General features: G+C 37.8%; 1 protein-coding gene across 28 annotated transcripts in view; it reads left to right on the top strand.

Moving 5' to 3' along the window:
- LMO7 (LIM domain 7) overlaps nt 1-14800 on the top strand; it is a 131310-nt gene that overhangs the window by 100492 nt on the left and 16018 nt on the right. For 22 of the 28 annotated variants that reach the window (XM_064408546.1, XM_064408536.1, XM_064408555.1 and 19 more), the window contains 7 exons: nt 2840-2954; nt 8401-8562; nt 9939-10123; nt 10807-10867; nt 11861-11917; nt 14037-14062; nt 14380-14484. In XM_064408546.1, the coding sequence (XP_064264616.1) occupies nt 2840-2954; nt 8401-8562; nt 9939-10123; nt 10807-10867; nt 11861-11917; nt 14037-14062; nt 14380-14484 (711 nt within the window). Of the gene's footprint in view, nt 1-2839; nt 2955-8400; nt 8563-9938; nt 10124-10806; nt 10868-11860; nt 11918-12069; nt 12112-14036; nt 14063-14379; nt 14485-14800 lie in introns of all 28 variants that reach the window. The other 6 variants (XM_064408544.1, XM_064408530.1, XM_064408541.1 and 3 more) reach the window with 5 other exon arrangements.

The raw sequence follows: 14800 nt of genomic DNA, 5'->3' as shown, positions 1-14800 counted from the left end.
AAAGAAAAAAATAACTAAAAGTACATCTAATACAAGTATTTTTCTGGTACTAAGAGGACATCTCAGAGACTTGCTATTTCCTTTGATTTAATTTAAGGAAAAGAGAGTATTTGGGGAAGAAAAAATTATACTTTTGCTGAATTTTTCCCTATCTGTTTTGCCATGTGCTTAATTTTATTTATCCTTCTAATTCAGAATAGTTATTCTACATATGTTTAATGCTTGCAAAGTTTTTTGCTATTCTCCAAATTAGCACACTGTTCCTATAATCAGGTGTGACAGTTAGATGAATTATCTGAGCTGCTGTAGCATTCATTTGCACTTTTAAACTGGTGGTGGAAAATAAAGGTCAGCTTTTCAAAGGCTGGCCATAAACATGAGTATCACACTATCCTTTTTTCCATCTGTTGTGGCTTGGATATTTTTTTTTTAGTTATTTACTTGAATCTAATTAATGTTCCTGTTAATTTTGAAGTAAATCACCATCTCTTTTTGCATGTGCTTATTGGACAAAGGGCTGGGTCTTTCAGTGTTCTTTTTGAAATATGTATCTTAAGTGTTGTTTCCTCCAACTGTTTACATGTTTCACCAACAATAGCTTTAATTTTAAATTACTAAATACCTTTCTGTACTATCTGATGATTCAGTTCATAACCCTTAACAGATTTGCATTCCTGATCCTGCTGTAAAACTTAATTGTGCCAGTTGCTTGGGTGAAGGTCATAAGACCTTGGATGCTGATTTATGAAATCACTTCCCATAACAACTCTTTTAGAAATTCATTTGCTTCCAAACATTCTTCTTCCTAATCACTTGTGGAAAAGAAATACATTGCAGTTTAATACCCTTAATGCCTCTTGGCCATTGTAATGAATTTATCATAATTTTTTGAAACTGTGATTGCTGTATAAGGAAAGAGATCATGATCTTTTTGTTTCCTATGTTGTAGCAAAAACAGCCAGAGGAATTTCTGTTGTAATCAGTAAAAACTGACAGTTTTGATATGAGTTCTTAGTATCTGTTTAAGCAAGGCAAATGAGAATAGCATGTACTAGGTCCATTTGTTCTTCTGCTGTCATTAGTTAAAAGATTATAAATTTTTCCTCCTACAATTGAGTAATATGGGGGGGAGAGGACATTTTAAAGATATTTTAAAAAGTTGAAAAAATCTCAGTCGTATTATGTAACTTACCAAGCTCCAAGTTAAGGAATGCAAGTTCCATTTGATGTGTTTGTAAATCATTGACAGAGAGATTGATATAGCTCACTAGTCATCAGGGCCATGACACCAGGTCTGCGGAGCACTGTTTTAGAGATGACCTATAAAAGTGTTAAAAGTTCAGTGCACAAAGTCACATTACTTCTCTGGCAAGAGGGGGATCTGAAGAGTCATGTTGGGATGGTGAGAAGAAAAAATAAGACCAGTAGTAATTTCCAGGAACACACTGAAACTCTAAAGGTGTGTATGTTCTCTAGCCCAGTGTGCTAACCTGTTCAGTAGATTCACTTTTAATATACTCACCTAAGGGCTTGGGCTGTGTGGGAGCATTTGCAAGCCAGTAGCTGCGTTCTGAAGAAAAGACTTAATTTCTACCCTGGGCTGTAATGGGGAGTGTTTTCCCAGGAACATTCCTGTAACATGAGGTGATACCTTGGGATGATGCCGTGCTCTGTTGTTTTCTTCTCTATCCAGTACTGGGGTGCTGCTGAAACCACCTCTGACTGCACCTCCCTGAGACTCCAGTTGGCTGCACCTGCTTGTGCAGTGCTTGCTGTAGCTGTCTGTTGCATCTTACAACATAGGAGCTTAGAGGAATTGGCATAGGTTTCTAGACTTTTAAATATTTTAAGTTAAGGAAAATGAATCCGACTCTTCAGGAAGGCTGGGTCGCTAGGGAACCAAAATGTAGGCGTACATTTAAAGCTTGTGTAAAAATGTGCAGGGTCCCTTCCACTCACATTTTGCTGGAATATATCTATCTTAATATTGTTTGACAGAAAAATCTACTTTTTTTTCTTTTGTATCAATGTCAGTGTCATGCTCATGAAGTGTGTAGCATGCATTTAGGTATTTTAGTAGTTTTTAATGAGCTCACCTTAGAATGTTAATGTATGCAACACATGCTCCAAATGTAGCGTGGGATTGAAAGCAAGTGTTACAAAATGTTTTCCCATTCAGATATTCTTGTTTTTTTAAAATGGCCATGTTAGAGTTTGATTCAGCTTTTGAAAGCATCTTGAAAGTCCATTAAAAGCAAATATCTGAATTTAGTTAATTTTGGGATTATTTTTATTATCCAAGGCCTCTATTACAAAATCTATAGCAAGCTGGTAGTATTTCACACAAAATCAAGAAGATGATTGTGCACCCAAGTAAACCTAGTTGCAGCATGAACCTAAAATGATGATTCTTATGGTAACATATGCAAAAAAAAAAAATTATTATGGTTATCTAGCTTTTTCACGTCTCTGATGCTCTCTGAGGAGGCGGTACATTTCACAAATTCAAAGACAATCCACAAAGAATCATTTAGGGGTTTAATTTCCTCCAACTTCTTAAATTTTTTTAGCATTGTGTTGCAAAACATTTTAAATAACAGAAATGCAGAGTGAAAGATATGTGTAGAGAAAATATAAATGTAAACTGAAAACACACCTGTTGGTATAAAAAGCAAACGAGTTAGTTAACTGACTTCAATACTGTTTCCTTTGTCTGTGATGCTAATAATAGATGATTAAAGTGCACATTGTGAGCAGCCTCACTTATTTAGAGGATAAACTTTCCCTCATTTAGATTCCTGTGATACCAGATACTGTAGTGTCATGTTTTATTTTTCAGGAGCAGTACAGTGAAATGAGAATCAGTATAAACCAGAGACCTGGCCACAGTCGCAGCTTTGGGTTTACAACAAATTGGAGTTCTTCAGGAGCCATTGTACAGACAGTTGAAGAAGGTAAATGTGTATATATACACAAATTTTTTTTCTTATGTTTAATTTGCAGAGGCTTCCAAATTAAGGAGTTTTCTGCTAAGAATGCTGCAAACATTTTAAAACATCAGGTGCAGAACTGAAAAATCACTATTTAGTTTGCTAATGTATTTCCTCATCTCTTTAAACAGTTTGAATGCAGAAATAACAAAATGCATTTTTCTGATCAAGGAGGGTGTAAACATGAATATTTGCTCACCAAGCCTCTTACAGAACAGTGTTTACGGGCAAATACAGACTTCCAATATCCAGACTGTTTCTTACAGCTAAGTTTGAAAGATTTCACTTCACATGGTTTGTAAACACTTGCAGAGGAAACTTAGGAGTTAATACTCTTTGTTCATTTTCTGCTTTCTTAATCATGCTGAATTCTGGAGACAGTTCATATTCTTAAGTAGTTGCAACTTCTAAATTGATTTCCAGTGTAGTTTTTTCAGTTGTTTTAATATTGAAGGAAAGCAAACATTTTTGTCTTGAGATGACACATATATAAGGTTTATTTCTAACCTTTAATAGTCTTCTGCAGAGAATGAGCTCAATTTAAAAAAAAAAAGGCAACAAAACAACAAAAACCTAAGCAAATCACATATAATGCGTGTTTTATAAACAATGTTCTTTCCCATTGCCAGTAATACTTGAGGAATATTGAATTGTGCCCTTCTTTCCACCTAACACACGATCATCCTGAGAAAGGAGAAATAACTGGAAACTTTTAATTTAGTTAGCCCTGTATTATGCTTTCCAGAGAGGAAACAATACTGTTTAACAGCAGTTAACAAGCAGTCTTGGATTTTTTTTTTCTTTTTCAAATTCAAGAAGTGAAGTGGCCTTTTTTCACTATATCTGAGTACTTTTCTTAATTAGATTTGCTCTAGGATAACCCTTGAGCAGAGAGGATGGACCAGATGAACCACTGTGGTTCCTTCCAACCTGTTTCATTCTGTGATTCTAGAAATAGTGATATTCACTTTGCCTGAAGAATAACTTTCCCTTTGCTTTTCCTGCTGCTAGGCTTCGAGTTTAATTTCCTTCCTTGGAGGCAAGGGTCTGTCCATTTCCACTGCCATTCACAAAAGACCACATGGGCTCTGTCCCAAGGAAAGGTGAAGGCCTTGTGGTTGTTATCTTGGTTATGCTTTATTACCATTCTCACAAGGAAGAGCACAAAGTATAGATTTAACTGAGATTGGGCTGTATCTCAGTGTTCTTGTTTGTAGCCTGTGTTCAGCACTTTTTTCTTCCAACAACTGTCTCATCTTGTATCCTTACTCCCTTTAAAGAAATGAGGGATGAAAGAGGTGGATTACCCATGAAAGAATATTATATGCTTTCAGCTAGGCACTTGGGAATGTTGTATTTCCTATTTTTAAGGATAAGTCATAGGATAATTCAGCTTTGAAGATCATCTAGAGCAATACACTGCTCAAAAAAAGTCAAGATGGAATTCAGACCAAGTGGCCTAGGGCTTTTTACCCATAGGGGTTTGAGACCCTCTGAGAATGGAATCCACACAGCTTCTCTGAGCATTATCCTCTCAGAGAAAATTTCCCCTACGTATATAGTCAGACCAGTCTTTGTCCCAGTTTATAACCACTGTTCTGTGTTTTCCAGCCATAAATTTCAATAAAGAGCAGGCTTTTCCTTCTCAGGGACCTCCTGGTATGTACTGGGTGGTGGTGGGGGGCTACTGTTAACTTCTCCTGCAGCCTCTCTTCTCCAGGCTGAACAAGTCCATACTCTTCAGCCTTTCCTCACTGGTGATGGCTCCAGCCCTAACCATCCCAGTACCTTCCCATTTAACTTGCCCCAGTTTATTGATGTCTCTCTTACAGAGGAGCACCAAAGCTGGACACAGTATTGTCAGTGTGGCATAAGAGGTGCTGAGAGAACTGAATGGCCATGTGTCTCGATTTGTTGGTCATGTTAGTGTTCCTACAGCCCCACCACTGCCAGGGCTCCCCCAGCCTTGCTCTCAGCCCTGTACCATCACTGGGATTAGTCCTTTTCAGGAGCAGGACCCTGCATGTGGCCTTGTTGAGTGTCAGGTTCCTGCTCTCAAGAGCAGCCCTGCCCTCCATTGTACTGGCCACCCTCTCACTTTTGGCAAGGTTTGAAAACTTGATGAGGGTGTGTTTTCCTCCTTCTCCTGCTTATCGGTGAGCACATTAACGAGGGTAGGTCCCTGGATACATCCTCATGATCCACTTGTGAGCAGCGTGCGGGCTGAGTAAGAGCCATTAACGACTTCCCACAGAGCCTGACAGCCCAGCCAGTTTTCCACCATCTGGTCGTTCTGCCCTGTGGGCAATACCATCCTGCTTTTGATACCAGGATACTGTGGGATATCATGTCAATGGTCTTGTTAAAGACAAGGTGGATTGTAACCTCTCTTCCACCATCCACAGTCAATTCATCATTGCAGATAACCAGCTTGGTCAAGTGTGATTTAGGCTTGGCAAATGCAAACCAACTGTTCTAGTCACCTTTTTCTCTTTCCTGAGCGCAGAAAAAGCTTCCAGGAATACTTTTTCTGATATGTTGTCTTCCTAACTAACTGTAGAATTTTCTTGAGATGATACCCAGCATGTATATTTTTTTACTACTAACAGATGACTCTTAAAAAATTCCTTAAAAAATCTACTAAGAAAACTACTTGATAGGCAACATTAATTTATAAGTGTTCTCAAAAACCTAAGTAAGAGTTAAGCTTGTAACACAGTGAGACCCATTTATTACATATAAAAAAGGACAGTTCTCATTTTTAAAGGAGTTTTCAGCCTTTACACTAAAAATTAGGTAAATAGAAAGCCTTAAGTCATCAATCTAGACATTGTTCTGCCAACTTCCCCAGTGCCATATAATCTTTATTGTTTCAGTTCTTCCCCTTTCACTTTCCCTTTGCAATAATTTTTTTGAGACTGTGTTGGTATAGGAGTGCATGTCTGATCAAACACTTGTAGTCATGTAAGACAAAGTAAATTTGATCCAGATTCTTCAAGTTTGTTTTTTTTTTTAATCATTGAGATAGTGTTTATCTATTGTAATAGCAACAGATGGGGATAGGTTAGAGATAACTTAGAACATATGGAAAATTAGTATTTGGTTGTTTTTGTTTTTACTGGGGACTAGTAAGAATGAAAAGCCTTTTACCTTCAGGAAAACCTATAAAAACATAAAAGCAGTACATATTTTATATAATGAAAACAAAATTCTTTATAGGAATATACAGGAATTAACTCCTCTAGTCTTGGAGGAGCTGGACATGGGAAGAGAACTGGTAGCATACAACCTTTGGCATCTGAATTTTTGAGCAGGCTCTGTGGGCTTCTCTGGATGTGAACCAGAGCAGAAGCCCACTCTAGGCACCCTGGTCTGCCCTCTTGAGAAGCCCTTTTGTCCAGGGACTGTGGAGGAAGAGCTGCTGGCAAAGTTACAGGCCAAAAAATGAGCAGTGTAAGTTGTTCTGGCTATTTTAGGTCCAGATCTAGAGACTGCTGCTATTCATTCAGTCTGTATGGTTGGAGTATGGTCTGCATATACCTTTCTACTAATGTTATAGGAGGAACTGTGAAATCTTCAGCTCCCTTCCTTTCCTAAAACTGAGTCAGCCAAGGTATACTGTTCACACCTCTGAGCCCAGTCTCATCCCTGACAAATTATTTGAATAAAATTAACACAACCTTTTTTGGTTACTGGGGGCTTATTCTGTCACAACTCAAGACAGAAATTATGAGATCTAATGACTCTGATGGACCCTGTATCATGAGCATAAGGCTTAATCCAGATGTGGTTAACCTATTTGGTACTAAATATCAGACATGATTCTGAATGTTGCATGATATTGTCGAAATTAGTAACTTCAGTGTTAGTATCTTTGATAGTATTCTTAGTAATACCTTCCATTAACAGACCTGAAAAATCTGTGATTCTTTAATGTCTTCCTGACCCCCAGACATGCATATTTTTTTCCAGGTAAACTGTTGTCCATTCCTTCAGATGAAAACCCTACCTTTTATTCCACAATACAGTTTAAAAGCAATTAGTACTGATAACAGCAAATGAAGTTTTTTAGTCCATATTTTAAGAATGATGCAGAAAGATATAGTATGGAGCCATGTTCTTCTAGCAGAGATGCCAATGGAGATTTTTAGTGAACTATGATGAATCATTATTTGGTGCCGTACTAGGAAACAGCATTTCTTAATTTCTTAACTTCCTCATGTGTGAAGCCATCTGAATCCTTAGTGGATGAGCCAGACTTACAGCAGCATTTTACTAACGAGTCAAAAGACACTCAGGATGAAGCATATGGTGTCTAAATTTTTCTGTCATACTTGTCCACATTTTTTTCTAATAATGTAATAGTGCATTGTTCTTGGTATATTTTAAGTAAGATGTGTGGATTTCACTACTTTGGAAAATCCTTCCACTGTGTAATTCAAACTTGTTTTATTAAAGTGAGGGTTTATTGTGCAATCCTTAACTATATTTTTACTTGGCTTTTCTATTTTCTATTCTGCTAAGGGAATAATTCTTAATGGAAGAACCATTCCTATGTAATCTGTAAAATCTTGCTTGGAGAGTCTGAGTTTCTCAGCTCATCCATTTTCCGAATTAAATAGAGAAAAAGTTTGTGGACTGGTCTTCTATGTACTCTGTCCTTAGTCTAGTGAGATTGCCTGCCAATGTGTAGCAGATGAAAAAAGTATAAAGTGCAGCTTGTCTTGCAAAACATCAGTAGATTCAAAGTCCAACTTGCCATAAAGTTTGCCCTTAATAGATAAAATAAGTAGAATCCAGAGAAGTCTAGTGGGACAATACCCAGCAATATCTTGAGTCTTATTACCAATCCATTCAGAGCTAATAAACGATTTTAGCAAAGCAATAAAGCAGCATACTCTTGTCAGCAGAGCTCAGAAAATGTAAATGAGAATATGAGAAAGCCAGCTTCTACTGGACTTAACAAAGTGCAAGCTGTTTAGTTTTTGGGGGTTTTTTTTGACAAATAAGAGGATTACCCAAACATTGGCTGAATTTCAGCTAATCATTGGATATAGACATTGTGGGGCTGCCTCACTCTCACTATCACAGATTATAAAGGTGAGTTAGTGAAGGGAAGACTGAACACAGAGGTTGTTCATTAAATGGGGTGACCATAATCTGAAACTTACAAGTCCGGAACACTGATTTCTTTTTTTGTTCCCATAAGTTCTAAATTGAAAAGCTGCTTTGATACTGAGTTTACTGAGCTTATGTTACAGTGTAGTGAATTTTTCTAAGACTTTCTAAATATGCACCGTTAAGCATTTCTTTGAATGATTCTCCAGTCCACTCTCTTCCAATCACAACTGCGATAAAAAGAAAAAATATGAATGGAGACATAATAACATTTTTCTTCTGTTTCCTGCAGGCAGCCCTGCAGCACTTTGTCAGCTGCACGTAGATGATGAGATCATTGCTGTCAACGGCACAAAGGTTTCACACATGGACTACAGTCTGTGGGAAGAAGCCATCAGCAGAGCACTAGAAACTGGAAACCTGGTCATGGATGTCAGACGATATGGAAAGAATGGTGAGTTGTTTCGTCAGGCAGATACTGTATGCTCTGTAAGGCAAATAAGCTTTGTCTCTGCTGTACCTGACAGCTGAGAGTCCTTATTACCCTTACAGCAGTAATACGTATCTAAGCTGAGTAGTTTGCCAACGTGTCTGTTGCATTTTAACACAACTTGGCTTTTTTAACTGCTTGAGCATTAGAAATGTCTTGACAAGCAAATCTGCAAAACATTGAACTACTGACCTTACTCTTGTGCTCTGGCCTGTTTCTTAGAGGATGGACAGGTTAAAAAAGTGTGCAACCAGCACAAAAAGGAATCTAACATTTTCTTCCCTTCCATACCATAAGAATTAAGAGGGTCTGATATCTAGAGAGTCTGATCACTAATTTTTAAAGGCCCTCTCTCTCAATCAACAGCTCCCTTTCTTCAGGGAAGGAGGATCTGTTGTTCCTTTCTTCAGGGAGCATTTGAAATGAGGTATAAGCTTGTGGGTGGTGCAGCACCTGTGTGTTATGATTCTGGCCATTGACCCAAATATGGTGGTGCTGTAATCTCTCCAGAATGGTACTCCATGTTCTGGGTAGGGAGGGTTTTCATCCTGGCTTGGCAGCCTAGTAGCATGTCTTGATTTGCCATGGTTTTAATCATGAAATCCTTTCAAAGTTCTAGAAGAATTTTTGCAGAGTTAGAAGTGTGACCAGTGACTTTTTTCACAGTATAAATACAAAACATTCTTTTAGTGGGAAGCTAGGTAAATAAGTTGCCAGCAAACTGGGATAAAAACAGTGGGGTTAGGAAGAGACAAGGAACAAATCACTTCATAGGACCTAATAAAACTGAAGAGTGTGATTAGTGACAAAAAACTAATTGAATAAAATTTTCAGTGGGAGAGGAGATAGAATGGAGTATGTGAGAAGAGCATCATTTGTCTTTGCCTCATCAATTTGCCAGTTTAGTTTAGGCTGCCTTTTCTTCTCCCTCTCTGTGCTTCCTGATGAGCATGGACATGAAAATGACCCTTCCCTGGATAGTGTATGAGTCTCATTGTACCTGGAGTGAGTAAAGTCGGAAGAATTTTCTCAATCCTTACTAACACTAATGAAATAGTTTCCAATGAATGCTAACTCCTCTCTTATGTTCAGCTGCTGTAGCACATATCAGCAAAACATCTTTTGTTTTGGCAAACTTTTACCTGGCTTATGACTAACATTTGCATTTTTGGGGAAGGCGGTCTGCTATAAATGCCCTTTTTCCTGTCTTCACAAATTCCACCTGATTTGTGTGTCCCCCTCTTCTGTTTTTGTGTTATTTTAATGTTTTCACTAGCTCTTGTTCTGTTCTTTGACGTTACTGTCTATATTAATTTCTTGATCCTCCACATACCAAAAAGATTGGGGCAAAGACCTGCCTTCCCTGCCACGTGTAAGGCATAAAATCCTCAATCTCACCAGTATGGGTACCAACATTATAGGTACATCTGAAAATAAATGGATTGATGCAACTTCGGGAGAAAAAGTTTCAAATGCTTCCACCACATCCACAAAAAGAGATTTCTCCAGCAGCCTTCAAAGCTCTGTGAGTATGTTTTTGAAGGTTTATGGGAGAATGGGGGGAGGAAGAAAAAATGTAGTGTCTTGATAGTGGGAGGATGGAGAAAAGAACTTGTAAATCTTCTGTTCTTTAAGCAATACAAGTATAGGACCCTGCATCTGAAATATGGAGATGTAGTTATGTAAGTATTAAGGTAAATAAGATGTTTTAAAGACTTTCTACTGTCTGTTCATGAGAGAACACTGGTGAATGATAAATATTAAAACAGGTGCAGACTGTCTTTTGACTAAAACCATATATAATGTTTGTTCTTTAGAGAAGACTTTGATCTGAATTTTTAGCCTAAATGGAAGCTGCAGCCTCAAAGAACAGGTGCATATGTGTTTTCAAATTTGCAAACTTGCAAATAAAACCTTCCTGCCAAGGAGCTGAAATAGGAAAATTTTGACTTCTGGAATTTTCCTGCAAGCTAATGTGCTTTATTTCTGCAGCAGTTCACAGCTAGTTATTGATTCCCTCAAATGCATGCAGTAGCTTTATTATAAATTACACTGGGGAAGTTTTAGATTGTTTAGTATCTTTCTATAAAATATTATGAAGTGTTTTGTGACATATAGCTCCTGATAGGAAAGATGCATAGCTGGATAAACTTCCACAAATCTAATGAGGCTAAGACATTTATGTGTTCATTCATTTATATATTTCAGGATACAGAAACAAAATTGATAAATGGAATGCAAGGAGACCTTGGCTCTAATGAACAAAGAGGTAAAGCACTGTTGCTTTTCATCTGCTAATTGTGTGGTTTGCGACAAGCACAGACACGAAGCCAGTAATGACTGGAAGCGTTACACAGCGGGTGAAGTGAGACCTTAACAAGCCAAAAGCCAGACAGATATCACAGAGATCTTGTTGCATCCAAACTGGGTCTAGCTTGCTTCCACAGTTTGTCAGGCAGTTTGAGAACTGTGACAAAGCTGCCTGTCTCTGCATTAGTGGTTGTAAATGTAATGTGTGGTAGGGGTGAAAGAGAAGAAGGCACACCATTTATTGTAATTGCTACTGCATTGTATGGTGACTGAGTTAGTATAAGTATTGACTTATTTCACTACCCAGGAAGAATGAAGAGTACTCAACTTTTTGCTATTTTCTCCTGCCTCTTTCAGTTGTAAGGTTTTGGGGTTAGTGGCTGTTTTCATTATTATTATTTTACTTGTATTCCCGGGGAACAATATTGATGTTTCTGATATGAATAATAATTGCATATGAGGCTATGAGCAGTTACAACCTTACTTGACAGCAGTGAGAGAAATCAGGTACGTATACTTCCTAATGGAATAATAATCCTGAAGTAGGAGCTTTGTATTTCATTTTAGCTTGAATGCCAATTAATAGAAAAATTCCTCCAAGATAACACTTGCCCTCTGGAGATGTTTTGGTGGCCTTGAGTGATCATTAGACTTCTCATTTCAATTCAGAATCCCAGTCAAGGATGGTTAAATCAGACAGGGAGAATCTGAGTCTGAGTTTGACACTTCTGCTGTTTTTATAATTGGACATTGTTACTGACAAAATGAAATCCTAATTAGTATATGATGTAACCTCCTAAGGTTTTCCTTTGTGTTTCAGGGGCTTTTTGTTTTTCAGAAGTGATGTTGCAGTGTATGGGAGGTCTAACAGAAACTTCTTATCCAGTCATTATAGTCATTAAAAAAAAGGCACCTCATTGACTTGTTTGTATTCTTTGTATTTTTCAAATAGCATCTGAACCTATTTCTTTGAAAAACTTAAAAAGGCGGTCACAATTTTTTGAACAAGGTAAACCAAAGAGCTAACATTTCATGTACTTCCATGAAATTGTTCCTGCTGCACACTCTCCCTAACAAGTCTGGTGCTGGGTGCTCTACCTCTTCAGTGTTGTTTCTGCAGTTACAATGAAGCAACGTAATTAATTTCCCTTCTTTCCCCAGGGTCATCAGGTTATTCTTACAATTCATGGGTCTACCTTTGTGGTAATGGGTCTTTGCGTGTTCTCTTATATCTATAGCTGTTTAAATCTTTTCTGTGTCGTTCATACTTTTTTTTTTCCCCACTGGATGGAAGGGTGGCACTCTCTGTTCAGGTTTGCTACTACCTACAAAACAAGAATAATGGTGAATATTCCAGCAGGGGTTTAGAGAAGATCTCAGAGCTGTTGATGAAGTATTTAACTCTGGATTTGAGTTTGAGTTGCAGCTCTGTGCTTTTGCATAAATTGGTATAAAAAGGCATCTGCTGGCTTTCCACTATGTGGTGATGTTATGAGATCCCAAGAAGACCAATATAATTTTTGAATTTAATACGCTAGCATTTTTAAAAAAAGACAATGAATGAGGCACTCAATTTTGGTTTTGTAGGTTGCTTTTCAGCATTTTGCATGTCACAGCTCACATACTTCCACTAATGTTGTATGTCCTATGCTGTCTTTGGGCTATGTATGCCTTTCTGTTTTGCTGTAGCCTGAAAGAGTGAAATTCTGGCCTGCTGGAAGCTCAGTTGGGTTTTGCCAATGATTTGTGTGGGGCCAGGATTTTGCTTTTAGTGGTGATGATTTCTGTTTTTCGCCAGAAGCAATATGTGAAGTGCCACAGTAGATATCTGTGTTTGTGGTTCTGTTTGCTTTTTAAATGCTTCTGCTGTATCTGCAATATTGTATCTACAATATGGTGGTATTTTGTTGGTGGTTGTTTGTTGATGTTGGGGTTTTGTTGTTGTTGTCTGGTTTTTTATTTTATGGCTGGCAGAAATTAGTTTTTTCTTTTAATTATTTTTAGAACAATATTTGAGGTATTTCACTTGTGCTTGAGGGGGAGGACAAGGTTGTATTTCTAGAGTGCATGTTCAGTTCAGCTTGTTAATTTTAAACTTTTGACACTTCAGCTTTGCAATTACATGAAGATTCCTGTGGAGTTCAGCATAAGATTACAGGGGTGAGAGAAGAGGGGAGCAAAAAAGTCTATGCTTCCCTTTAATATCTCCTGGCACAACTGCAATAGATTAAGCTGATTGTCTGATTTTCACTGTGGCTGTTGTCATCTGAGAGTGACAACAAAATTGTGTATATATAGAACAGATGATTAGAGTCTTTTGTATCCTAAATATGAACTTTCTTCCACTTCATGTGACTATACTTCAGAATAATGTTGCAAATTTTTTCTTTAATGCTATTTTTCAAAACTGCGATTTGGACAGCTAAGTAACAAGTACACTGTCAACAAACAAAAATAGTTACATTACTTAAGAAATTGTTATATTTAAATTTGTGCTTCTCCCCATTTTCTCAGCTTTTAATAAATTAGCATAATACACATCTCTCTCTGATAATCATCTTGTCACAGGATGGCAAGGCCAAGTGTGATAGCCTCAAATAGCAAAAGGTTTGTGGTGAATGGTGACCAGTTCATTGAATTCAAGTGTACTTTTGGAAGTAGGAAGGAAGTAAAATTGGAGAGCAGAAATACACGGTTTTTTTGGTGGAGAAATTGCCGGTGGATTCAGTTGCTCTTAATTCATACCAAGGGCAGAGGATTAATAGCTTCTCTACCCGTGTGCAGTGTTCTGGGTATTGGTCATGCTAAACAGTTGGGTTTCACAATAATAATAATAAGAGAGGAATAGTAAAGAACCTTTATGTTGCTACAGTGGAAGGTGTACTGCTAATTCAAGCAATTGCTGACGGCACTTGCAAGCATGCAAAGCTTTGAAACAATTGTGCACATTAGTTGAAAGCACCTAATAAATTCTGCCCCTGAGAAAGTTCAGCAGGGCAAATGCGAGTATGTCTTACTAAGGAAGAAAAAATTAGTGTGAAGCTCACAGACTTGCCACAGTTACACAAGTCTTGCAGTAGTTATGTATGGGTCTAATGATTTCTCTCTTTGCCTTCCAAATCTTCCAGGAGGCCCAGAGCCTGCAATGCCTGATGTAAGTACTACTTGTGAACTACTAGTTGATTGTATAATCCTAGCCTTTTCAAGAAGCTCTCTGCTTTCTATTGCTTTTTATACTGCTTTACAATTTTAATCACATCGGAGCGTACTGGCTAAGATTTGCTTTGTCAAGGCATTGGTTGCTTTCTGTCTGTTTGAAGAAAAGGCTAATTTATGTCCTTGTCACTATAAGTGACTGTACTGTAGAGCTGGTAATGGTTCCTATTTCTCACTCTAAAAAAATGTTTTAAAATGTAGAGTGTTGATTACATGGCAAGAGGATAATACAATTTAATTTCTGTGCTATATTAGCTTCCAGTCCCGTCCATCAGCGCTCCTAGCCGTCGGGTTTGGGATCAAGAGGAAGAGCGAAAACGACAGGAAAAATGGCAAAAAGAGCAGGACCGTTTGTTGCAGGTATAATTCATCTTCATAATCATGGGCTGCCAATCTCCTGTGTGTAGCAACAAGGAAAGAAAAGTAGCACGTGACTTCTGCAGTTCTTCTTACTGATGGCCTGGGGAGACTCTCAGGTGCATTTTGTGGCCTGCACAGTCACACACATTAGGAGTTATTCAGAAAAAAGAGGATAATGCTTTTGTGAGCATCATAAAATCAAACACACAATGTGTATTCACTACAGCCAGAAGTGCTCAGTCATCCAGGGCTGGTATGTTCTTAATGACAACAGAATTTAAAGGTTAAGTGAAGAACTAAGGGGTCTTCCATTTTG

Source organism: Passer domesticus, chromosome 2 (assembly GCF_036417665.1).
Source record: "Passer domesticus isolate bPasDom1 chromosome 2, bPasDom1.hap1, whole genome shotgun sequence".
NCBI lineage: Eukaryota > Metazoa > Chordata > Aves > Passeriformes > Passeridae > Passer > Passer domesticus.
The sequence above is the reverse complement of the archived record's forward strand: the minus strand, read 5'-3'. Positions and strand labels throughout refer to the sequence as shown.